The sequence below is a fragment of the Plectropomus leopardus genome, chromosome 13 (genome assembly GCF_026936395.1).
Source record: "Plectropomus leopardus strain MGB_pleo_1.0 chromosome 13, ASM2693639v1, whole genome shotgun sequence".
Taxonomy (NCBI): domain Eukaryota; kingdom Metazoa; phylum Chordata; class Actinopteri; order Perciformes; family Serranidae; genus Plectropomus; species Plectropomus leopardus.
This window is the reverse complement of record NC_142188.1, coordinates 5,245,805-5,272,378: the sequence shown is the minus strand read 5'-3', so window position 1 is coordinate 5,272,378 and position 26,574 is coordinate 5,245,805. Positions and strand designations below refer to the sequence as shown.

Sequence of the window (26,574 nt, the reverse complement as noted above, 5' to 3'; positions counted from 1 at the left end):
TTATTCTGAGGTGAGTGTATAGAGATAAGGGAAAAAATACATTTAACTTGAAATGTGAAACAAGTGCAGGGGTCTGAATATTTTATCAAACACTTATCCTAAACCAGAAGACTGTGATTGTCGTGTGCAGCCCTCAGTGGGAATGTCAGGATAAATTAATTTTAAGTGAGGTGTAAAAAAAAAAAAGGCACAGAAGGCAAATCTTTACTCGAGAGCAATGACCTACTGCCCAGGTTTACTGTCGATGCAGGACATACAGTACATTAGAAAAGACTTGCGCAACACAGAAGCACAGTATATATGTTCATTCATCGTGTCTTTACAAACTGTCGCAACTCACGTTAAAACCAAACAGAACAAAGTGTACACAACATTTAACAGATATGGATGAACCTGAAGGTTTATATTTGTTAAATAATAATAAAAAAACATCAGAAATACGCCACCGTTCTAAAATAATTACATCTCAACAAACTCTTGCAATCAGTTTGAACTATTTTCAAATTGATTTTTGACCAGGTCTTCACGCAGCCTTCCCACTGTATAACCTGACACAGTTTGGTCCCATTTACAATCAACAGACCAGAATAACATCTAAAAAAAAAAACTACTTTTCTGACGTCCTGTTATTGCATTTGTCCAAGTACGAGTTCCTGCTACATCCTCTCCCATTTCAAAGCCATAAAATTTGACCGTTTTGGAATTAGCAGAAGGATGACGACCTTTTTTCCGGTCAGCAGCTTGTTTGATAAGTCCGACGTGATGTGAATGTGGCACGATGTCCTCGAACAGATGCTTGGACAAGAAATACTTCTGGCTCCTGGTGTTGCTCTGGACTTGTCGTTAAATGACAAAAAAGGATCCATTGTTGTTTGAGCAGCTATAGACGCTCAGTGGGACTGAGTCAATGAGTGACCCAGATCAGACTGATGTGAGCTGCTTCACTGTTGCTTGGTTACTTCTGGGTCTTTGCCAGTTCATTTTTAGGACTTTGAACATCTTGCCATGGCAACTCTACACAGGACAATGCTGAGTGTTTAAAGCCGGCACTGCTCAGCTCCAGACAGGACACAGCAGCAGCTTGAGACCCAAAAACGTTACATAAAGCTGCACCAAAGGCAGACAGTTTCCACTTCATTGGATCTTCAATGTATTTTTGGCTACCACAAACGATCACGTAAAAAAGCCAAACCTCACTGATCTACTTGGCAACTATCAAAGCATTAGAGAAGTCGGATGCTGTGTAAGCAGCTCCACTTCGTACCAGGTTACAGTCGGCATTCTCTAGTAAGGTCTCATTCACACTTCAAGACTTTCAAAGTCCTCCAGTAGCTGTTCGGTCGCTTGCTGTTAATGCACTGTTTGTACGTGAAAGTTATGCAACACAATGTGTACATATTCCATGTGATCATAAGCCAGTTATTTGTGTTTAACCTTCATAATTGGAGCGGCTGAGATCACATAAGAGTAGGAAAGAACAAAATAATCGACATCATCGTACTGAGTAAAAGTTTTCCACAATCAAAGCACGAGAACGAGAGGGACGCATCTGCTAATGAAGTTTCATGTTAATTGAATCTTGAAAGTCAGGACCTACTCAAAAGAAGATGAAATTTAAATTTCAAAAGAAAAAAAAACATGACAAAGAGCCGGTGCCTTTATACTGAAAACACTCTATGTAAAAAACAAAGATGTCGTCCTCAGTCCAGTCTACAATTACTGGAGTTATTTTTTTTAGAGTTGTGCATTGTGCAGTTTGTCAATAGTTTTTCTTTTTGTGTGTTCAGCCCAGTCACAAGAAGAAAATGTCGTAATTGTACATTTCTGCAAAGTAGGAGTTTGTTCCATTTGCATGTTTTATATGTATCATACCCACATTTCTAAGGGGATGACATGCAGCAAAAGGCTGTGGGTTTTAACTGAACCTGCAGACAGGATATAGCTTTGCACATACAGGGCCTGACTACCAGGTGAGCCGCTGAGAACCACAAAAAACAGGTATTTTAAGCCCAAACATTATCTTCTCCTAACTATAAACAAGTGTTTTTTGTGCATAAAGCTAACCAGGTTAACCACTGCGTAAAAACGCCAATGTTCAACAGAGCTGCTACATAATAAAGTGCAAATGTAGCACATTCGTGGTTTGCAGAAACATGTGAAGTTACACTGGTTTCCATGAAGTAACAAGGCAGGCAGACCATGTAAAACATGTAATGAATATTGCTGCAATCACATTTCTGACCACCTTGGCAGCAGAGAGCACAGGGCTTGAAAGAAGAACTTCAGTCTCTAAATGAGGAAGAAACACAGTGGGTTTGTATTTTCAGATTGATCTGACAAGGACGTTTATAAACACTGAATGCCAGAAATAGGAACTTAACTGAAGTTTCTTTTGTAATGTTTGTATGTAATAATCAGCAAGCACTTTGCCACAATCACCAAAATATCTCAATACTCAGATAACTATACTGACTGTTCACCTACATAAACACACAGAAACAGGACATCCAGAGAACGGCTGCTTCCAATCCTGCTTCATCTTCAGTACGACACTCGACTACCAGGCAACATCTACCCGCTGCTCATCCCTCAGCCTGATGGCAGCAATGATTCAACAAAACAACATAAACACTGAACTGTCAACTGAACAGCTCTGGTTCAACTGTACAATAATATCACAACATTTCAGACGAAATTTAAAAATTTCTGCTGCAGCTTTTTGCAGCAATGTCAAAAAACAACAACAATCACAAAACTTCACAAGACAATCTATATCTCATGATACACAATAGCATTCTTCTCCCAGCAAAGCTTTATGTCCTGACCGTGTGCTGCAAACAAAGCTAACAATATATAAACACATTTCCTATGCCTTCATAAAAATATACATTTAAAAAGTCACCAAAGCGGTGAAGTCAGAACTAACACAAAACAGGAAATATTAACACACAGACATCTCAAACATCCAGAAATATGTTTTTACTGACACTCTTCTCTGTCGTTTTTCCCTCTTATCATTAAAATTCTTCCCTGTGTATTTTTTTTATTTTTTATGTCACGCTCAAGGATGTAATATTGCTCAGTGAATCCATGTCATTTTGCGATTTGTAATGTGACTTTTGATTTTCTGTTCAGATGCAGACACACTTTCAGTTTAGTTTGGTCCATAAAATGTTCGGCAAATATCTGGAACTCTGTTTAAAAATAGAACTATTGATAATAATAATCACCTGAGTAAACCAGCAACCTATTATAATTTAAGAGTCGTTTGCTGTTTTGTTGCTACAAAGTTTTTACAGAACACATACTGATATGCTTTCAATGGTATTGGACCAGAAATGTTTATGAAACTGTAACTATGATTTGATCAGAGAGTTTGGAAGGCCTCTTCTTTAAAGTAACATCTAGAAATCAAAAATATAACTGTCTCTGGAGTTGTCTCATAATAGAGCGAACGCAGTCTGTGTGCAAATCAAAGGGTATGTTGTGTTTCTCTGAAGCTGTTGCAGGAAAAGTTCCCATCGTGTCTCCTGCAAAAAAAAGTTCAACATAAAAAAAAAAGAGATAAATCCAACTCCCAAAACACACACTGCATCACAGTCCATAATAGTACTGTCTGACAAGAGAACTCACTTGTTAAGAGATTTGTTTCCTCTACAGTCTGATCCAGGACCACAGAGATACATAATGTGCGTTGCGGCAGTTGTGACAGATAGCTAGCGTGGATTATAAGTCTTTGTGTGTGTGTGTGTGTGTGTGTGTGTGTGTGTGTGTGTGTGTGTGTGTGCAGGCAGTGTCACTCTAAGCCAAAGCCCTCAGCGTTGGAGATGGCGATGGTGAGTTTGTGTTTAAGCTCCTTCCTGGTTCGATATGGAGGCAGACAGATCTGATTAAAGCAGGTGTGAGAGATCGGCAACCTGCAGACACAGAAAGAGAGAGAGAGAGAAAGAAGAGGAAATAGCAAAGATAGTTATTCAATCATAATTTGGATATGATTTGAAACATTTAGCTGTCAAAGTTTGTTTTAACCAAAGTTGTATGTCTCCAAGAACCGCTCAGTTTCAGGTTACATCCATGTCTGTGCAAACTCATATGTAGCCGTAACAGTTGACAATGCTGCAAATATGGACGTTGCTGCAAATAATCTGCAGATTCTAAAATCTGGATGCTTCAGCTCAATAGCACAGAGGATTTATAGCAATCAGCACAAAGAAGAGCAGAGAGGCAACTTGTCAATTCTCTGCAGTTAAAGTTTAAAGGTATCTCCTTCAGACTGTGAGTGCATTTGATTCATTACGACCCACAAAGAGGAGAAAACAGTTACTGAGTACAAACAATATCATGCAACTTTTTATTGCAAATAAAAGCTTTAATGAGAATGCCCCCTCTTTTATTCCTACTGTGCGGCCCAAACGCCTGTTATTACATCATGTAACCTCAGCGGCCAGGTCGGATATCCCGGGAGAAGAATGTAACATTTAACTGAGTCACTGCATTTTTGCATTGTTCTCTCAATGCTTCATCTGTAAAGTCATACTCTGATGTTTTCTTTTGACACTACGTATTTTAAAAGATTATGACGTAGGCTGTCACCTTATCTGTGTCATCCCTGTATTACAGTTTTAACAGAGGCCAAAAACTGCACTCAAACACTCAAAGACAGGTGTAATTTGAATTTACAACAGGGGTGTAACAATCTGAACTGCAGGGACATCAAATTCAAAAACACCGTTTTTGAACACGGTTGTTTTAATACTTATCTACTGTATTTGTGATGCCACTCAAACACTAAACAGATAATCAAATCAGAAAGTGAAGAGACAGACAGTTGAGTCAGTGAAGGCTGTTGTGGTGTTGTCGTGATTCTTTTGTCTGTAGATTGTGTGTGTGAGTAAGATATTAAAGTTTTGTGTAAGACTGAGCTTCCCTCTGTTATTGTGTTCACTGTGGCTTTTTGGAAGCAATTAAAAAAACCCATAAAAGTCTGTATTTGGTTCTGTTTCATTTTTGGTTCCCTAAATTTGAACCCCTAATAGCATTTCAACCAAAAATAAATTCAGAACTCAAAATGTTGGTTCTCAGCTGCAACCAAAAAAAAAAGCATATTTTTCCATGAAAAAATCAGTGGGCGTGTCTTATTCTACAATTTGGAAAGAGAGGATGGAGAAGTCAAGTGAGAAATCTTCAGACAAAAACGAGCATGCAGTGGTCTCTTTGATAGTTGGTCCATGCTTGTTTTTTTGGGTAAAAACAAATATCTGTTCTAACAGAACAAAAGTTTGCAGGATATTATCAATGTAATTCACATTAATACAACTGTTAGCTCTGTTACACCACGCCCTCCACTGATGACACATCGATTCTGCTCAAAACTGGTGGAAATGGGAGCTGGTTGCTGGAGCACCAACGTTTCAAGAGTCCTGAACGGAAGTGCTTTAAGATCCAGAGCGTATTTGCTGGAAAAGGGGTATCAGTGTACACTCCCAGCATCTCGTCAACGAGTTTTTTTTTAATGCTATGTTATGGTCTCTTGAACCTACCAGTCAGTTGAAACGTCGATCTTGGAGATTTTGAAGTTGAGGTCGGCCATTCCTCCGACTGGAACGCGGTCACTTCCAGTGGCGAAGTGGAGGAGCTTCTTCTGTAGCTCCAGAGGGAAGGCCAACACCACATCCCAGAAACACCTGGTGCAGCACAACAAAATATGCATTGTATTTGCTGCGAAGGGGGCTAGTGTGAACAGAATAAGAGCTGCAGGGAGAACTGAAGTACATGTGGCTTTCTGACCTTGAGTGTGATTACGAGCTGGAGTTTCTCATTTTCAAAGAAATGTGCTTTTTGAAAACGTTAACTTGTATGATTATAGTGTGAACAAGAAAAACGAAGAAACAAGATGTTTGCACGCAGCTAGTTTCTAAAATTATAGACTAAGAAACAAACAGCTAGACAGACAGACAGACAGACAGACGGTGCTGAAGTTACGTGTCGGGCATGCAGCTGCTTGTTGCCAGCTGTCGGCACCAAGCTGGGTTACTTAATCTGTGGCTGACGAGCGCTGGCTCGTTTTCCTGCCTTACCGCTGCAAACAAAGGAACTGAAGGACATCTGTGTCTTTGTGTGTATGTTTATGTGTGTTTGTGAGAGAGAGAGTTACTTCCTGTTACAAAATGGATGCTTGGCATGCAAGCATTTGCAGTTTAAACACACTGCAAACCATTAGTTAATCATCACTGACTTTCACTTGAATTGAAAAAACAAACGGACCAAAATTGCTGCAATTAGATTTTGAAGCCCATAAGCCACAAATGACATTTTTTTTTTAGTCCTACGCAGAAATGTCACATTTTGAGAGTGCAGACTGTCCTCATCACCAAATATTAGTTGGGCACCGACTTTCTACCACACAGTGGGATCGGTCCATTGAGTGGAAAAAGTTTTCTAAATTTGTTTATTACAAAGAAATGGGAGGAGGTCTGACTCACTGTTAAAAGAATGAGTGTGCAGTATGTGTTGAAAACACATGAAACAGAAAACATCAGTATCAGGAAACAGGAAGTGCAGAAGTCTTACCGTACGGTGGTCTCGGTCTTGCTGTATCCTTCATACTGAGCCGCTTTTTGCAGAGCACTCATGTCGAGCTCTGGACTCCCGCACACCAACATCTCCACCTCCTCCGGCCGCAGCAACTGCACAAACAAGAGAAAAATAAATATACACTCGTGACATACTGACATACAAGCCATTTGGGGCAAAATTTAACCCACATTGACTCATTGACATTGGAATTTTATTGTGTTTTTTCAGAATGAATAGCAAACATCTCACAAGCCTTTTCACGTGTTTGAAGAAAAAAGTAAACACACTACAGGACAAATCAAAAACAAGGTCAGCCTGTTTTTGAAAAACCCAAGTATTCACACATTTATGTAAAGAAAAAAAGTTACATAATATAAAGTAACAACGCAGCATGATAAAATGTGTAGTTGTGAAAAGCTACATAAAATCAAAGTATCTGTTGTGAGTTCGAGTGGGATTTGAACTTCTAACCTCGAAAGTGACAGTGCTAAGCTCAACACGTTAAGATACACCAACCACGAGAAAGCATTTTATGAAACCAGCCAGATGGCTGTAACGTCAGCCTTTCAGCAGAATTTCCACTGAAACACAACAGCGGCCGAACGTAATTGCTGTTTCCGCTGCAGGCATGGTGCAAGAACATCCTGCAAGAGCCTCACAACCAGTAATGTTGGAGGCGAAACAGGAAATTCTACGTCATCAGAGCAGCTGATAACAGAAAATGTGTCAAAAAGTTTACCTCAGGTCAGTTTACAGCAGCAAAAGTCTTTGCTTCTTATTAACAACAATGCAAAAGTGAACCAATTTATAAGTTAATGTCTTGCAAGTGTGCACACAGGAGGAATCTCACTCTGCAGGTCACAAATACTAAAACATTTCATATGAAAAGTAGATTAGACAAGTTTTGAAAAAAGTAGGTCCCAACAAGAACATCCTGCTGGGATGCTGCTTAGATGTACTTTTGCTGGTTACAGTTAAATTTGACTATTAATAAGTCAAATTGAACTGCAGTCTGTACTTTTTTATAACCCACATTAGTGATCCAGAACCCAGTCTTCAAGTTCTAAATCTGAGCTGACCATGTTTTGTTGTATTTTTTAGTCTTTATACTAATAATTAATGTTAAATACACTAATGATTATACTGACATTGTGATACATACAGTATGCTCACTAACTCAGTCGTGGCTCCAGCAGGAAGATACCGATGACAATAGTTTAAATACTTCATACAAATACTTGTAACATTATGGCGCCAGCAGCGACAGCCCCTCACACAGAGTACGACCTTGATTTTGTAATCTGACACACTAATTATCTGAGAAACTCCCCAACACTGTGTCACAGCCTAAAAGACAACCACATCAAAATCACCCCACAGGCTGCCTCATCACATCCTGAGACAGGCAGTGCGGACGTGACTGAGGAAGAGATTGAATACAAAGACAAAAGAGACAGAGACAAGCAGAATAAGAAACTGAAAGATCTGAGCTGAAGAGCTGACATTTCCCTCACAGGGAACTTTAACCAAATTAAACAAAAAAACAATGCAAATATTAAAAGGTGATTTCTTAAAGTTAGAGCGTGATATATACACAGTATTCCTGATCGGCCAAAATATTAAAACCACCTGCAGATTAAGTGAATTACATTGATTATCTTGTTACAAAGTATAAGTATATTCACAGGATTTTTTTTATTTGCCACGAAAACTAGATACAGGGTTCCCACACATTTCATGGACAAAATTTCAAAACTTTTTCCATGACATTTGGTGTTTTTGCAACATATAAAATTCAAACTCCATTCAAACATGATGTCAGGTAGTTGGCATACAAGAAGAGACGGAATGGAAAAACAAACGAAAATGGAGAAATGTACGTTATGGTAAACAAATATTCACAAATGAACACATATTAAAGCGACGTTATGTCAACAGCTACAGAGAATAAAATTATAATTCTACAAGTAGCAGTTATATTACATTACCTGAATCATGAAAGATTACTGTAACAATTTCATTTCACACAGCAAAATTTCCATGACTTTTCCAAAACTTTAAGTGATTTTTACTAATAACTAACTTTTTCAGGCCTGGAAATGTGACTTCGAAATTCCATGACTTTTCCAGGTTTTCCCTGACCGTGGCAACCCTGTTGATAACTTCTGAAAAATTGTATTGTATTTGGAGGTGCTGTTTAGTATTATTACAGAGCTACAGTGAGGAACCTTAAAGTAAGACACAATATAGCAGAGTCGAGGAGGCGAGCAAAAGCAGAGTAGTAGTTACGTATTATCTACACAGCTGAAACTTGTCCTTTTCATCTCAGTCTTCACAGTTTTGGCCGGCCTGTCCCCCCGCTGACCCAGATTCAGTCGATAAGCTGCAGTCAAACTGTCCTTCTGTCTGTCTTATCTGCAGTCAGAAACACACTGAATTATTTCACTGTGTTCTCTCTGCTGCAGATCAGATCCTGAATGGATCACTGTGAACTTGTCTGACATGACCTCAGACCATAAACAGCAAAATATGTAGGCCAGAACCCAAGAGGTCAGAGGTCAACGTAAACTACAGCACCTCAATGAGCTTCTGTGGAAACGTCAGAGGGACCTGTAAGACATTTCTCTCTGCTCTGTTTTTAGCAGCGAGAACATAGCAACAGCTACAAAGAGTTTGTTTATTTTTGTGTTAGGTGTGTTAAATTAGGCCGAGACTATCAAAAATATAACGATACATTTATAATAATAATATACCATTGACCTTACCCAATACAGTTGTGGAATAATCTACACACACAATAAAAGAAATGACATATAAAGAAAAATACCCCCCCCCCCCCAAAAAAAAATCCCTCCTTATCAAAACATAAAATCTGGAGACAATATGACGCTAAAAAAAAGTCTGCAGTGAAGTCACATACAAACCGTTATTTTACCGTTATTAGGAGGGACATTATAGCTGCAGGTTGGGTGCATGTTTTGGATTTCTCTGCTGTGAATATCTGGGTCCCTCGGGGGCCTCTGGCCTCTCTTCAGGGTCCCCAGAGTTCAACAAACAACAACATGATCAGATGTGAGTCAGCAGCTGTTTATCAGGGAGAGCTAACATTTAACCACAGAGGAAGACAAACACAATTTACTGCCAAAGCTCCATTTCTGATCGAGGAGGTGGTGGAAAAAATTCAAAGTTCAATTCACAAATGTGGGTTCTGATCTCATCAATAACTTCCTACTGAAACACGACAACAGCTGCGGTTACATAAGCAATATTTCTTCAACCTGATTATATTCGTCCTGATTAGAGATTCCAACTGAACGGTTTACATGATAACTAAACAAAGTGATCTGATAAGATGTGCATCTAACATGTGGGGGTGAGGACTGTTCATGTTTAATGATATTGACACCATTATTGAGACTCCTTAATGATCCAAGTCTTTACCGATACCACTGTCAAATTTTCTATTATTCAGTGGAAAAACGAGGCAACAATAAGTTTTTAACAGAACTGGTTTTGCTTTTATTGCTTAAGTGGCTGTTTTTTTATTTTTATTTCTGGTAAAACAAATTTCTCACCCAAACAACTCTATTATTCAAGTTTCTCGCCGAAAATGATCATCAACTTCTTGTTGATGTTGTATTTACCTTTGCCTGATAGTCATTTTACTTAGCGGACCTTGAACACAACACAATGAAATCTTATTTATTTAGTTAACTAGCTCTTATCCTGCCGATTTCAACTCAGATTTCAACATTTGATTACTATTTCTAACCTACGGGACTTGTTACAAAGTTCAGTTGTGCTTACCACTGCAGCTGTGAGTGGATGATGATGAAGACTGGATGTGCTGCAGCAGCAGCTGTTTTTTTTTTACCTAAAGACAGTCGAAGGTACTGCATACAGGTTTAATTTGATGAATAATTGATGTATATTGACCAGTGATCGGATTTAAATGATGTGACTCGACTTGAGATGTAATGTTATGTTATAGGACCCACAGGACTTCACGGCAATATTGATAAGCTCAAACATTACTGATTTTCAGGTTTTAAAAAAAAGCGGAACCGGGTCATCAATAGAACTGGGTTTTGATCCCCATCCTGATTTAAACGATTTAATCAGAATATAACTTTCTGACCTGTGCAAAGCGGTTGCAGCAGCTGTGAAGCAAGTAGTTATTAGTAAGTAACATAAGTGTAACCCAGGTTATTTTCACTAGCCACATATTACACATACTGCAAATGACACATAATCACCTCAAATGCAGACTCGGTAGATGCTACAATTTACCAGCGTTACGTAAGTTCCATCCATCCATCCATCCATCCATTCTCATCTGTTCATTTTTGCGGGGGCAGCAGGCTGAGAAAAGTACTCTGAATGTCCCTTCACCCAGCAATACTTTCAGTTCCTCCTGAGGGACCCCGAGGTGTTCACAGGCCAGATGAGATACATAATCTCTCCAGTGTGTTCTGGGTCTGCCCCGGGGCCTCTGACTGCATGAACGTGCTTAAACACACCACTAAAGGGAGGTGTCCAGGAGGACGCTGATCAGATGCCCAAACCACCTCAATTGGCCCTTTTTGACCCAAAAAAGCAGCAGCTCTACTCCGATCTCCCTTTAGAATTCGGAGCTCCTCACCCTATATCTGAGGCTGAGCCGGCCACCCCACGGAGGACGCTCAACGCCCACATCACTGTTAATGCTGCACCAAAGCGCCATGCAACTCACGCTTCACTCTTCCCTCAATCGAGAGCACGACCCCAAGGTACCGAGAACCGCGGCTAGTTTTCAAAATCAGAGGAAATATTTACTAGTCAGAGTGCTCACATGACAAAATGGCACTATCATAGTGCTAAATAATTTTGAATTTCCGGACATTTTCTGTCAAAATCAGCAGAGGAAATCTTGTAAAAAAAAACAAACAAAACAGCTGTTTCGGCATGTTGTGTGTGACGCACACACACCCATAAATCACTTAATGTTATCCCCACCTGGTGCAATCAAAGAATACATTTATTCCAACCAGACAGTGTGATCGGATTAAGCATTTAGTTTTTAGCTGCCAGTATTTTCTTGCTAAATGGATATTTACATCTCAACCTGATTGCAATTTTTTTCCAATCAGGCCAGTCTCTTGCCTAAGGCATTTTTAAAAATTCTGATTGGGCAATAATTCTGATTATTAGTGCAACATCAGGGTTTATTTAAATGCACCTAGTACCTCAACATACTAAAGTTTTCACTGTTGCTGCACAGGAAGGGATACGCAACATTAACAGCTTGTTTCAAATGCTGTTCCAGGAAATTTCTAGCCGCAGTTTATCTTGAAACGAGCCTGAATAAGGTCACTGAAAAAGTGAGCAGGGGAATGCAATGCAATGATGCAATGATGTCTGTTCATCCTTAAATTGATAAAACCCTCAGACCTAAGAATCACTACACCAGAAATTCAATGTTTTAACTGATGCAACAATGCTGTTTAAGAGAGGCTTGGTAATACTGGATGTACTGTAAATGAGTGAGAAGAGAATATAAAATCCCCTCAAATACTCAGCCTCGCAGTCTCAAACATCACTGTGCATTTTGACTACAACTCAACCAATACAGGATTTCTGGGGCAAATAACACCAATTCAGAATTACCACCATGTGGTTTTCTGCCTCTGTGACCTTGACCTTTGACTGCCATGTTCTAATCAGTTCATCACTGAGTCCAGTGGACGTTTGTGACAAACAAACGACAAGACTAGACAAGACAGGACAAAACCTAGCTAGTGTCTCACATATTTAATGAGCAAGAGCATATAAAGTTGAAAAATACAATGTGCTTTGACATTGTTTCTAACTTACCTTGCATGACACTTGCAACAATGTGTTACTTGTACCAGATGTACATTTACAGCTACTGATCATCAATTATTGATATAAAATCAATATCTTTGTGGCATTTTTTGAAAGTAAATCTAACTATCAAGCCACAGTTCCAGTCTCATGCTGCTCTCTTCCAGAAATTCGGGATACCAGTTTTTCCACGTTAAGGTGTGTTGTTTTTGATGGATGGAGCTTACAGGTAAAAGGATGGCATTTAATCTGCTCATGTATTGTCAGGGAGTGTCAGCGAGTGCACACCACTGACCTACTGTAAAATCAGTGCAACCTTGAGCATAATTTGTCTGCAAACATAGTTTTCCTTCAATACTCAGAAACTGGAGGGACTGACTAATGGCAATATTTGTGTAACAAACAATAAAGTCTCCCCTGTTTCATTAACCTTTATCACACATACACACATACACACACACACACACACACACACACACACACACACACACACACACACACACATACACATTGGACTCACCATGAGTGCATCAGAGGCACACACACTGTGGAAGCCGTGGTAGAAGGCAGCAAACTGTTTATAAATGGATTTATTCAGCAGGAAGTCGACATAGAGCTGGACGTACTCTGTGGACACAGAAAGAGCACAAGCATATTTAAATATTCCATTACAAACTTTCGCCAATTCAGCCTGCAGTCTCGGCTCTTCCATCTCACACACAGAGGGACACTGGCAGAGCGCTGGACTTGGACGTCAACAAGAGCCGCCAAATGGAAAATGAGGTGTAATAAAAGAAATAAAGCTGACGTTCTCAGCTCCACTTCATCCTCTTAAAAAGAACAAAGAAGCTTTTCAGCTGCGCCAGATTTCTATGTTGCTGCTCACGTGAAGTCAAAGGGCACATAAAGAGGATTTAAACAGCTACTGAGGATTATAACCTTTACGCAGTGCAGTACCTTTCTTTACAGAGCAGTGCGTCACTCATGGAAATACTCAAGGAGCATCTTGCTCGTATTTTCGCTGTCTGCACTCACTGCAGAACCACCAAAGTCATTTGTACTAAACGTTAAGAAACTATTTGCTTTAAAGGGACAGTTCACTCCAAAACCCAAATGTTCTTCCTCTTAACTGTAATGAACATTACTAGTCTTCATTGTTTTGGTGTGAGTTTACGAGTGTTGGTGATATCGGCAATAGAGATGTTTGCCTTCTCTCCAGTATGATGGAACTAAATGGGAATTGACTTGTGATACTCAGAACATAAAACAAGTACATTTGAGATACTCAGAAGCAATGTCTCTTTGCAGAAATCATGACCCGGTTGCTCAAGATAAATGCATGAGGTTTTGTGAGCAGTTTAGGAACTATTTGCTTTCGACCAACCTACTTAAGCCAGCTGAGTCACCACGCAAAAGTAAGCGTGCATCTGCTCATGGATGAGAGACTCGTGCTCTTGACAGTTAATGATGTCCTCCTCAGCCGAGCTGTAACGTTATCTCACTCAGTGATGCTAGGTGAGCTAGCAGTAGATACACACTTTGTGTTGAACTGTGATTCGGTTGGTGGGTGTAGATCGAAAGAAAAGCAAATAGCTCCTACATAAAACAGCTTACGACAAGGTCTGTGTAATGTCTTTTTTAGAAAGAGACACTGCTGTTGAGTTCAGAAGTATTTGTTGGCAAGTACAGCACAACAAATCAGGTGTCATCTGGCAGACATCTCTGTGATCAATATCTATTTTTAAATTTCTATTTTTTTTCCCTCACATTTATTGTTACGGGTTGATTTTCTGCAGAGGAATATGCCAAAGGTGAGAGACTGTAATGAAGCATACTGGACAGGCCCCAGCTCATGTTCTTCACTTTGAGTTTGAACGTCTAGAAGATATTAAGTTTCCTAACGTAAAATTAACCACCAGTCATCTGAACAGAGATGTGCTGGTATTTTAAACTTCCAGGGGATAAAAGTGCAGCTGTTTTCAGATTTGAGCTGTCGCCATGTACAGCTGTGTGTAGTACTTAGTGTCAGTGTAGATGATCTGGTGTTTATTGCATTGTAGAGGATTTCATCCTGGATTTAATGTGTATTCAGGCCTGGCCAACCAGCAGGACGCAGGTTCATGCAGGTATGACGGGGGTCTGTGTGCCAGGGAGCACGTTTCATAAATGTGATTCAGTCACTGCTTAAGTCAAGAAACGCGCTCGCTGCTTTGACTCTCAGTGTGGACTCACCCTTCCTGTTCTGCTTGGTGACGGGTATTTTGTCTCCTCCGGGCTTCAGGTTGTAGGATTTCACCACACCCATTTCCTCCTGGAACACCTGCAACACACACAGAGTGTGTCACGCTGGTCAGCTGCCCCCCACCTTTTACCTTAAAGGACCCCTTTCACATCATTGAGGACAGTGACTACCCCACACTCAGTGACTGTGGATATTATATTTAATTCATAACAATACCAGTACAGAGCACCTAAAAAACTGTATGAATAACCCAAAACAAGCAGAAGCAAAAGAAATCCTGTGAATATTACATCAAAAATAAGTTTTCCTGATATTTTTCAGGAACTTTTTATCCCATTCTTTGTTTGCATTATGTGATTTTCTTTAATATTCTTTAACAATCACATTAAAAAGACTTATTTTGTGACAAATGCAGCCTTTTTTCCATGAGCACCGTCGGACTAATGGACCCCAGTAGCGCTCGTGCTACGTATACCTTCCTTAAAAATAATAAATCCTGTTAGTTTTCTTTACAGAAATTAATGTAATGCTAAATGTATTCTTTTAAGTTTTCTTACACCCTGTAAAGAAGGTATTGCAACCCCTTGTGTAACTTTTGCAAGCCCTAATTGGGAAAACTTCCAAAACCTTTTTTTGTCTAATTAAATGGTAGATACTTGCATTTATGTCATTAGCTTACTCAAAGAAAACAAACAATATATATATATATATATATATATATATATATATATATATATATATTTAGTTTATTGCATTGCAATGCACTTAAAGGAGCATTTTATTGCCATTTAAGTAACAGAGGGTCTAAAATGTTGATGTTCTAGTGAATATATTAGAGGTGATCATCTCACGCTGAGGACAAGACTCCAGCAGGTCACTGCACCTTGCCAAAAAATATTTCTAGCACAGAGCAGCTTGTTCGTTTTTACACTTTGGTTATTATAGGATTAGAAATGTAGGATTAAACAAACAAGATACAACATGTATTGCACGGTTTGGATGTGTACTAGCTATATATTTAACACACAGACAGCAGTGGTATCAAAATGTGTGTCAACAGCTCTCCATATACAGTGTTTAAATAGTTTGGGTTTATGGTTAGAATTCGGTTGAGGTTAGTCGCCATAAGGAATGAATTGTGTCAGTGGGGCTCTTGCGAGAACAGCAGTACAAACATATGTGTTCAAAAAATAGAGGGTTATAAATACAGGAAGAGAGACACACATAGATGTACAAACACACAGAATAAGCCGGGGAAACACAGTAAAAAAAGAAATGACACAGTGAGATAGAGACCCAGTGTACTGCAGGTCACTGGGTTTCTCTGTGTCACAGTGGTGCGACTGTGACCAGCCTATAGCTCCCAGTCAGCTCACACTGAGGGTTAAAATAACATCTCCACTGCGGCTGTTACATAATGTTTCTTCTCACATATGTTCCGCCTTTATATGTAACCTCAGCTGCACCATAAAGTCTTCCATTGTATCTGGTTACTACGCTGAGCGGCAGAGAGCGGCCTGACAAGCCTGCTTCATAACATGCAGATGTCATGTAACGTAAAACCTAGTGTGAGGAGCTTCACCATGTAAAAAAAAAGATGACTGTGGGCCACTATGGCTGAATTTCAAAGAGGCATTTGATGACTTGTAATTGCAATTTGCATCTTTTTGTATTGTTTGCAGTGAATGTTAAAGAGTAAGTTCAGTATTTTTCATCCTGGAAACTATTTCCTCGGATTTGTGTCTAAGTAATTGACATGGACAATGATTTTCGACACTGGTGCAGTATTGAGAGAGAGAGGGCTGCAGCCGAGCAACAACCATAATGTCGTCAGATGGGGCAACTGACCCTTTGCTAAGCCCCGCCCCGCTGTGTGGTGTCCATTGAGCTGTTGGAAGTAGCATGGAGCCCACATTATAACTTACTGTACTACCTCAAGAAATATTATAATTTTTTAGGAAACTGAGAGGTGATTTAAGAGAGAAGCAGATGCAAGGGTCTACAATATGTGTATGTAGGATATATCCAAAGAAAACAGGTTAAAAGTTAAAGGCTAGAGCCTCCAGATCACAGTGTAAGAGTGACATCACTGATGACTGAAAATAAATGGAAACATTGCAGATTTTCTACCAGCTGTGTGTCATCGCAGCGTGTTTGGCTTCCCCTGGGCCACCAGCGCCTTTTCAGGGATTAATTTTAGTTTTGGACCGTTATTTCTGTTTTTTTATATATCTCCTTACAGCCTTTTCAGGTAAGGAGTTTTATTTTTACATGTGCCCCAGAGAATGCCATTTAACTTGAAGTCTATAAAACCAGCCTGAAAATAAATAAAATCTGAAATGATTGCATGTGAGAATCTAGGGATACTTGGTGGACCCTTTTTGAAACTGCCTGATGCTAATTCTGCATTCGAGGGGTGGGACTTTATTATGTGAGGGGTTTTATTTATATGTGAAGCTGCAACAGAGTGGTGACATCATAATGTTTAACAGCCAATCACAGTGCTCGATGCACAAAGAAGACAAAGAATTGATTGATTTTACAGATTTTTTAAAAAGAAAATATGTTAAAAAAAAGAGCAGATTTGAAAGACTTTTTGTTGCCACATACAGGCTCAGGTTGTTACTGTATGTGTCCTAAGTGTCTCTTCACCATTTGCTTTTATTATTGTGATGAGTTTATGCCAAGAGTAACACAACCTTTTGTTTGCACAGTTCAAGAATGCACAAACATAAACCGTTGCTTTTTTCCCTTGTTTCTATTATCTTTAGATCACATGAAACCATGTTTTCTGTTCTTCTACACAACAAACTATTCTTGGCATCACCTTTTCACTCTAACTTGTGTTTCAAATGTTTTTGCAACAAGTTACGTCTTGTGAGATTTCACAAACCAGACTCCTCCTTTAGTGAGACACAATAACAAACAGACTGGCTCAATCAGACGGTAAAGAAACACTTTAAACACTTTAACAATCTTTGCCTTTCTGTGGCAAACAGAACCACTTTTGATGGATGTGAAGGGACAGTGCACAATATCAGCACTTTCTCTCAATGCAGGACAAACTTCAACTAACCATGGGAAAATTTTAGTTGAAAAATGCTGAAATTACCCCTTAAAAAAGTGAAAAATAATTTTGTATCTGTCCCAACATTTTATGGGTTCTTCTTTGGCCAATGATATAACCCTCCACCAAGTTTCATGAACAACTGACCAGTAATTTTCCTGTAATCCTGCTGACAAACAAACGAACCAAACAAAACATGACCTCCTTTACGGAGGTAACAAACTGGTTCTTAAGTCTGCTTCAGTAATAATAGCACGCACAGATTATAATAGTACGTATTTAGTTCCCGGTAGGTTTGGTGAACAGTTGGTAAACATTCCTGTCGTGATAATCAGCACAGATATCTAACTAGGAAATTCACCATGTTTGGGGCACTTTTTGTTGTGAATTTAGTCAGCAGAGTTTCAATGCAGGAAATGCAGTGTGTCATCCTCTCATCAAAATAAACTAAAATTTTAGTCTAAGTTTGAGTTTTGTTTTGGTGAAAGAATAAAGATCTAAATCAGCATATCAAACAGAAGCGTCAGTTGTTTTCAAGCACCAAGCATCTATAATGAGCAGGCCAAAGAAATCATTATGTGAAGGTCATCATTATGACTGTCAAAATAAAACACAAATAAACATGAGTTTCCAGTTACTTAAAACTCATTAGTCATCTTTTATCCATACAGGAAAATAAAAAGGGTTTGGTATTGTTTCAACATTTTCAGTTGTGGTAAGGATGCATGTCTTTAAATGCCTATTTTTTAAGTCCTTTTCTTTTTAATTTAACAAGAGAGGCTAATATTCAAATGTTAATTGTTTTCTAAACATAAGTCCTGAAAGAAAACATTTGAATAAAATAGCCTAAAACTAGCAAAATATGATTAAAATCAGGAACTATCTGATCCACACAGTTTCAGAGTCAGGTGAAGAAAAAAACAAACACACTGAGAAAGATTTTTTGTGATGATGCATTTATAGAGTAAAGTAAAAACACAAGAATAAAATTAAAATTTCATTATTAGGGCCATACATAACAAAAAAAAACTAAAAATCAGAGGATTTTTTTTCTTTTCTTTTTGGCATTTTGAAAATAAGCTGGACATTTCATGAGTAAAGTGGAAGATTTGAAAATTAATTAAACTACATTAGCGGAATGGCTGCCTTTAAAAAATGCCTTTTGTAGAGAAAAAGGTGAAATAATTCAGTTTTAATAATAAGTGACTATTTCTCTTTTAGGGGATAAACACAGCATGGTAATAAGTATTAGTACTCTGAAGACACTGTGCTAAAAATAACATCTGAAAAGGGGAAAAAATTGCACAAACCTGGAAGAGGTGGCTGCATTTGTGCAGTTTAAAATAGCTGGTAATAGACAGATGCAAAGATAACTGTGGTTACACTTGCGTGAAATACGGAGAGGATATGTTGTATCACAAGACACAATTTGATGCACAAGAGGAGTTAACTTGTAAATACTTGAAAAATAATAAAAATGTTCCGCCTCTGATTTATTTTTTCTTATGCCTGGTTTTTATACTGTAGGTTTGACTTTATTCTCATACTGGAAAATAAAATTTAGAAAAAAAAATTCTCTCATGTATTATTGCATTAGATTAACGGATAAATCAACAAGATTAATAATCTGACTGAACATAAATGCCAGCTTTATAGACTTTACAGTTTTTTCAATACTTTGGATTACATCCTACATTCTCTACATTCTGATGTTTAAATACATTTAGTGTATGACGTCAGAATGACTATACAGATCGCCCTGTGGTTTAAAATTAATGTTATTAAAATCACACTGCAGTGACAGCAGTCACAGCTGTCTGTCGGCACCGTCAGACCTGCCAGGACATGTCGTCATGACAGCTGTGATGTGTGTGCGTCTCTACCGTGACTTTTAACAGAGTCCCTTAAAGAGTTTAATATGTTCTCAAATTTTTCTCACATCATTAACAATGGTAATAAAATAAAAATAAAAAACCTGGCAACGACGTAATGATTTGCACTTAAGTTAAACACACTTAACGGCATTTTGGTGATTCTAAACTGAAACCTTAACGTGACGCCAACAAAGAAAAACAGTTCTCTTCATCCATGTGGCACTGTTTTTACTATTTTTGTACTTTTATGAATTAAAAATGAGTAAAATGCACTTGACAAAGCAACTTTGTTTTGCTACTGTTAAACTTAAATAAGTGTGCATCATGGACCTACTACCCAAGCTTTAAAGGCGCAGTGCGTTGGATTTAGTGGAGTCTAGCTCTGAGGACTGCAGATTGTAACCAGCTGAAACTTCTTCCTGTTAGAATCCCTTCAGTGTTCATGATTCAGCAAGTTTATCTTTTTATCTGCAGAGGTCTCCTCCTTTCCAAAACCAACGGATCAGGTGACTTAAACCATTAAAAACACTGAATAAAGCTGTTTCACATGTTTTTAAAATGCTGCTTGTCACAGGGGGGCCGAAACCTGAATGGTCCTATCTAGAGCCAGTGTTTGGTTTGTCTGTTTCGGGCTACTGTAGAAACATGGGGATGAAACATGGCGATCCCTGGGACAGAGACCTGCTCCCTGTTTTGCAATAAGCTAATGAAAACACTACAATTCTTATTTTGAGGTGAGGTCATATTAAACTATATCCATTTCTGCTTATACATCCCGTAAATCCTAAACATTGAACCTTTAAGTGTATCTTTATACCTGAAAGGTGAGGTAGAAGTCCTCCTCTACGTTTCCCTCGTAGCTCAGCAGCTCTCCCAAACCATGAGCCAGCTCCTGCAGACAGACACAAGAGTTCAGGAAACATCTTGTGGAACAACAAACACACAAACACACAGTGATGGGACAAAGATGTCACTGATTCAGTCCTGAATCAACTGAGAAAATTTGAATCAGACAAGTACTTTGCTCTGAAAAAGAGAGAGGCACATCATGTTTCCAGCCGACAGTCTTTGTCATCTTACAAGAAAGACATCCCATGAGGAAAACAGCTTTCAGATCAACAGAAAACCCAAGTAATGAATCCTAAAACCTGGAAATGAGTTAGCATTTCAGCACCACCGGTTCCCTCATCTCCAAGTGAGTGTATTTTTTTGAAAGGATTTTACATTTGAAGCCTACAATAAGGTCTGAGGTTAACACAAGCTTAAGTGACTTTCACATTTTGTTCTATGACATAAGATACATTAATAAATACCCCATTCGCGAACTTTGAAGCTTTTATGTGCCTTGAAAAAAGCAATTGCTAACAAGCGGCTTACGGAGACATCAGAACGTCATCTTGCTGAGCTGCGTCAAACACGACTTTACAGCCTGGTTGTGGTGGCGACACGTCCGTATTGTCACAGCCTAATGTTAGCTTTTACTTCTGGTGACTGAATTAAGGCTTCAAAAATCCTAAAATTGGTGTTCATATGTGAAGATTATCTTGCTGAACAGAACATGTAAGTATCATGAACGTTTGTTTACCACAGAGCTTATTTTCTGTCAAAATCCAAAATCCAATCGAAAAATCTCATAAGCTTTTTGACCAGGGAACCAGGGCAGAGCTAACTTGCACATCAGCCTATGGAAAAAAATGGCCTCACTGGAGCACTCTCTAGCTGAAAAGATTTTGGTAGCAAATTTAAATTTTCACTTCATGTTTGACATGAAACAGCTTTTCAACCACATTTCCCTTTGAAAGACTGTCAAACTTAGAAGATAAGTGATTAAATCTAAGCTCTAATAGGAGATAACACACACTTATGTCACTATTTTAAATGAGTGAACAAATGAATGAATGAATCAGAATGAATCAAACACACTTAAGCAAGAACATAAGCTGAACTTGCTTGTACAGATTTATTTATTTGCTGAATAACGTTTGCATGTTTTTCTTGTCTGGGGTCACCAGAGTCACGATACGGACACCAACTGCAGGCCTCATATCTTATATCCTGCTGTTATGCAACCACAGATCCCGTTTTAGCTTCCCAGTCTGTGTAACTGTGTGTGTGCTTGTTTCCTGGTGACATCCAGAGATTTCGACCTTCACAGTGAGTAAGGTCTTGGATGTGACACACCTTAACGATCGGGTAACATCGAGTGAATGTCAAGAGAGTTCAGGAACCATCCCTCAGTTTTGCTGCACAGTAGAGGTGAATCATTGTCATCATCTGTCTCACAATGTGTCTCTGTTGCAAATTGAGCACAATATTTTCACTCAGCTGTAGAGTAAAACTGTCAGCTCCCTGCAGCAGGTGTGTGGAGTACAATGCTTTACTCTAGTGCACCTCAGGCTTTGTCAGCAAATGCATGTAGAACATCATTGTCTGTCAGGATAAGTAGGTTTGTAAATCTTTGCATATTGCAGCCCTGTTATGTCGTTCATTTAAATTAGACTAAAACTGCACTTTAGCTATTTTGGCTTGCAAACATATATTTTACCTTGCTGTAGTTTGAAATTTAAAATATTACAAAACAACTGCTTAAAATGAGTTTTTTTCTCTGCAAAGGTCTTCTTTCAATTTAATATCTCCAAACTGCATCCAAACAAACAACACTAAGAGGACGTTATCCTGTTTTTACAATCCGAAACATGCTCTTGTTCAGACGCACGTTTTGCTTTACTGCCAAATCCTTTAATGTAAAGCCTTCTGCTCCGGCTGAGACTTACATCATGTGAGTACAGTGTGTACAGATGTGATGTATACATTGGCACGCCTGACTGTGATTGTGAATGTCTACTGTGTGTGCCATATAGACATTTCTAGGTGTGTGTGTGAGAGACACAGAGAGGGAAACAGAGGGAAGTGGGCCACAGTGGTTTAACAAGCTTCACATCTGGGAACACTCAAAAGCTGAAACTAAACTTTGTAACTCGATGTTATATCGTCAACGTGTTATTTGTGAACTTTACGAAAAAAGAAAAAATCCTAATTAGAACTTCAACACTCAGTGTTTGACTCAACCCAACTTGTTTGTTCACAGTAAAATAATGCAGAATTATAAAACTATGTGCTAAATATGTTCAAAACATGGTGAAAGTTGGAGCAGAAGACAGAGTGCATGCCAGAGTTTTGACTCAAGGTTCACACAGCTGAACATTATCTGGTGGGAGACTTATCTTCACTCTGACGGCAACACATGAAGTTAAATTTAGACTCTGAAAAGATGCTACTAGCAGGATTCGGGGAGTGAGAGTGAGATTGAAAAGTATAACTCTGACACCATCTAGTGGCAGTGGAGATAATTGCAAGTGTGAGCACACCACGTAAGGATCGAGCTTTTTAGTTTGACATCTTTTCCAACTGAAAATTTATTTTCTCAAGCTAAACATACACAGTGTGTGTATATGTGCAGGTAAATATGCTGTGGATGATTTTTGGTTGAGTTGTCCTTTTCAACTTTTGGTGTTTCTCCTGCCCCAATAAAATATGCATCAACAAGCAAAACATTAACCAGTGCTGATTTATTACAAATTTATAAGTGGCAATACATCCTTTAACTTATTAACTTTTTGCTTAAATGTATTACTATGAAGTAAATGTTGTTTGCACCATGTAATTACTATATAACAATGACAACATCAGTGTGTAGACTGGTTCTGTATGAACTACATTTTAGTATGCAATTCTGTCTGCATCTGAGTACGTGAGTCTACCATTGTCAAACTAAAACAGTAAGAGGACAGCACCTTTGTGTTCCTAGTTGCTCCTGTATCAGTAGTTATCACCAGAATATCAGAGCTTGGACCTCTCGCCTCAGAGACAGATTTTACTCCCAGGTGGTCAGATTTCTACACAATAGCACTAAATGACTGTAGGATTATTAATGTTTTATTATAAGCTGCTATTGCTTTAATTGTATTCTGCGATTGCTTTAGCTTTAGCTATATGCTGCTATTTTTATTCTCAGGTTAAGTATTTTTATTGACTGTACTATTTATAGATTTTAAGGGTTGAGAGAGAGCCTGCGCAAATGGGCCTTCCTTGGTCGCTGTAGCAGTTTCAGTTGATTCAGTAGATTATTCATGCTGCAACAAACGTGTTGCACAACTTCGCCCGTCTGTAATTATCTTGCCTATACTTAATAAAGTAATATATACATGATGCTATTCATGTGCTATTTCTAGGAAAATGAAAAGGGACATGGTTGTCTTTGTGACCGTGGAGCCATCAATAATTTATCAATAATACCACTTAAGAACCTGAGCTCTCATCTCATCGCACTGTCACAATAGATTCTTACGCACAGTCTTTGACTTGAACCACTAACAAGCAGATAAACATACCGGCATGATCTGCTGCAGGTCGTCCAGGGTGGCGGTCGCCATGCCGATGAGGGCATTTTGGTCACATGGCACAGTAGGTGGAGTGAGGAGCTTCCTGTTACGGTGGACACAAAATCAGCGTGAAAATAAATAAACAATAAGTAAAAAACAGGAACTAATCTTAAATATAAGTTACTCCAAATTCCTTTAAAATATAGCTCTTGGGGTTGGAACAGAAAAGACAGATTTCTATGACGGTTATGTTTTGCTGCTACCTCGACAGATGTATTATGGAGACTCTTATTGTCTTAATGTAATCATTAAAGATGACGCAGCTTTTACAGCCACAGAGAAGTACTGAGATGCAGGATGCATGATTAATAACATTTGTGATTTAAGTAGATGCCTGAAAATCTGAGCTGATGCTTGTCCATCTGATCCTTGCAGCAGTCATTACAGAAAACACTGTCAAGATATGACACAGACACAGAAACACACACACACACACACACACACACACACACGTGCGCGCACACACACACACATACCTGTAACAGTAGAGGGGGAAATGGATGTCCAGAGCAATGCTGTTGTAAACTGCTAAGCCCATCAGCTGATAACACAGCAGGTTAAGGAAGAAGAAACTATTGACAGAGCAAACACACACACACACCAACACACACACCAACACACACACCAACACACACACACACACACACACACACACACTGTAAATGTAACATATTTCCACAATAAACTTACTAGGGCAATGATACACTGTGTTCTTAACTCTGTTTGCATTTACTGTATCCTTTAGTGTCTATGTCAACTCATTACCTTAAATACACAGTGAGACAAGACAAAATCATTAATTCATGCCTTTTTAGAATCACTGGGAGTGTATAGCAGCCTCCAGCAGTCCCATAAACTAACCTTCATGATTCAGATGTTCAAAAACCTGATAGAAGAAGTTGTCTGAGGCTGAGGTTGGCTGAACAGAAGCTAACACAGGTTCTTTATAAAAACATGAAGCTGAAAATCCAACACAGATGAACAAATGAATTTCAGAACATCGATAACAGACGGACAGAAAACAGCTGGAGTGAGGACACGTCTCCTCTACTGGTGTTCAGTCTGAAACTCGCTGTGTAGAATCTGACCTCATGGTTCATTTAACAGACTGTGTGTGTGTGTGTGTGTGTTAACTGGAAAAAAGACCAGCCAGTCTTTTTTTGTAGCATAAAGAGTTTAATGTAGGGTAAATGACTTCATTGTGCTACTTTAATGTGTGTGTGTGCATGTGTGTGTGTGTGTTTGAGTTCATGTACTAAATGTCCCATCCACCTGCAGTCATTTTTTCAAGTCTAAGGGGTGGTGGCCTACACACACACACACACACGCACGCACGCACGCACACACACGCACACACACAAAAAGTATTCACAGCTGCCACATGTGGTGACCATCTGTGGAGTAATTGTGTGTGTAGGTCGAGTGTGTGTGTCTGTGAACTGAAAACTACTGATTACAGGTAGGTGACACACATACACACCCAAATAAACAAATATTCAGCACACACACACAGACGCCAGCATGAAAATAAACAGAAACTGTACTATTACCGCAACCATTAAGGTCATTATGAACTCAAACACACACACACACACACACACACAATATCAAAGCGAGTGTAACAGAAAAGCATTTAGAGGCCCTCGTTCATATATCTTCACTTTATGGGACAGACATGAATAAAGCTCTCTCTCTCTCTTTATCTCTCCATTCATGCCCGCTCTGTTTCACATTATCTCTCCGTCTGTTTTTCAACCCACTTCCTTCTATTTGCCAGACTGTTTTTTAAACTTGGTGTTACTTAACTGGTGCAACAGCAAATCAAGCCACAACACAAAAACAGTGAAAAACAGATTCTACAACAATATTCTGCAAAAACAAACTGCAAAAAACCCTCAGGAAACAGAGAAATGTCCACTTTAAGACTTTTATCAAGCGGATTTTAATTACATTAGCAAAAGCCAGCTGACAGAGTAACCTAGAGTTTCCAGTGCGTTGAAGTTGTGCACTTTCCCCACTATGCCCAGCCAGTAACATAAACTTAGAGAAAAAAAAGGACTGTGCACACATGTTGGCCTCCTTACACGGTGCTGTGCAGAGCCTCACCTGATTCACAGTTAGCAAGACGTCATGATTGATAAGGCTGCACGATATAAAATTGAAAAAAAATTTGACAGACATTGCATTATAAGTTGTGATTTCAGTCAGAATTTTTTTATTGGAAAAAAGATTTGATATATTTTTTTCTGGGTCTGTACCTAAAAAGCCTTTTGTCTGAAGTATATTTGTATGCCACGGCATCTCTGTCACACATTAATGCTTTATTTAAATGGTATGCTGCAATGTTTTTTATCTTCATCAGCAATATTGCAGCTTGGGCATATTGGATATCATTTCTATTAATTGTGCGGTCCTAACGACTGCAACTTTGGTGCGGCTTTTTGGCCCCCAAACGTTGGTGTTTTGGTGACCCATGACTTTTTTCCAAAAGCTTCTTTGTTCCCAATTGAGTGTGTATTTTTTGTGTCC

The 26,574-nt window shown here is 38.9% G+C and overlaps 1 protein-coding gene across 4 annotated transcripts in view; it reads right to left on the bottom strand.

Moving 5' to 3' along the window:
* Window positions 1–203: 203 nt before the first annotated feature.
* The window catches only part of hectd2 (HECT domain containing 2), a 60,258-nt gene continuing 33,887 nt past the window's right edge, over window positions 204–26,574 (bottom strand). For 3 of the 4 annotated variants that reach the window (XM_088086334.1, XM_042502176.2, XM_088086335.1), the window contains 8 exons: window positions 24,522–24,586; window positions 23,995–24,088; window positions 20,421–20,495; window positions 14,653–14,740; window positions 12,941–13,047; window positions 6,571–6,686; window positions 5,541–5,684; window positions 204–3,917 (listed from right to left, as the gene is read on the bottom strand). In XM_088086334.1, the coding sequence (XP_087942460.1) occupies window positions 3,797–3,917; window positions 5,541–5,684; window positions 6,571–6,686; window positions 12,941–13,047; window positions 14,653–14,740; window positions 20,421–20,495; window positions 23,995–24,088; window positions 24,522–24,586 (810 nt within the window). In that variant the 3' untranslated portion in view covers window positions 204–3,796. The remainder of the gene's footprint in view (window positions 3,918–5,540; window positions 5,685–6,570; window positions 6,687–12,940; window positions 13,048–14,652; window positions 14,741–20,420; window positions 20,496–23,994; window positions 24,089–24,521; window positions 24,587–26,574) is intronic. The other variant, XR_006106576.2, reaches the window with a different exon arrangement.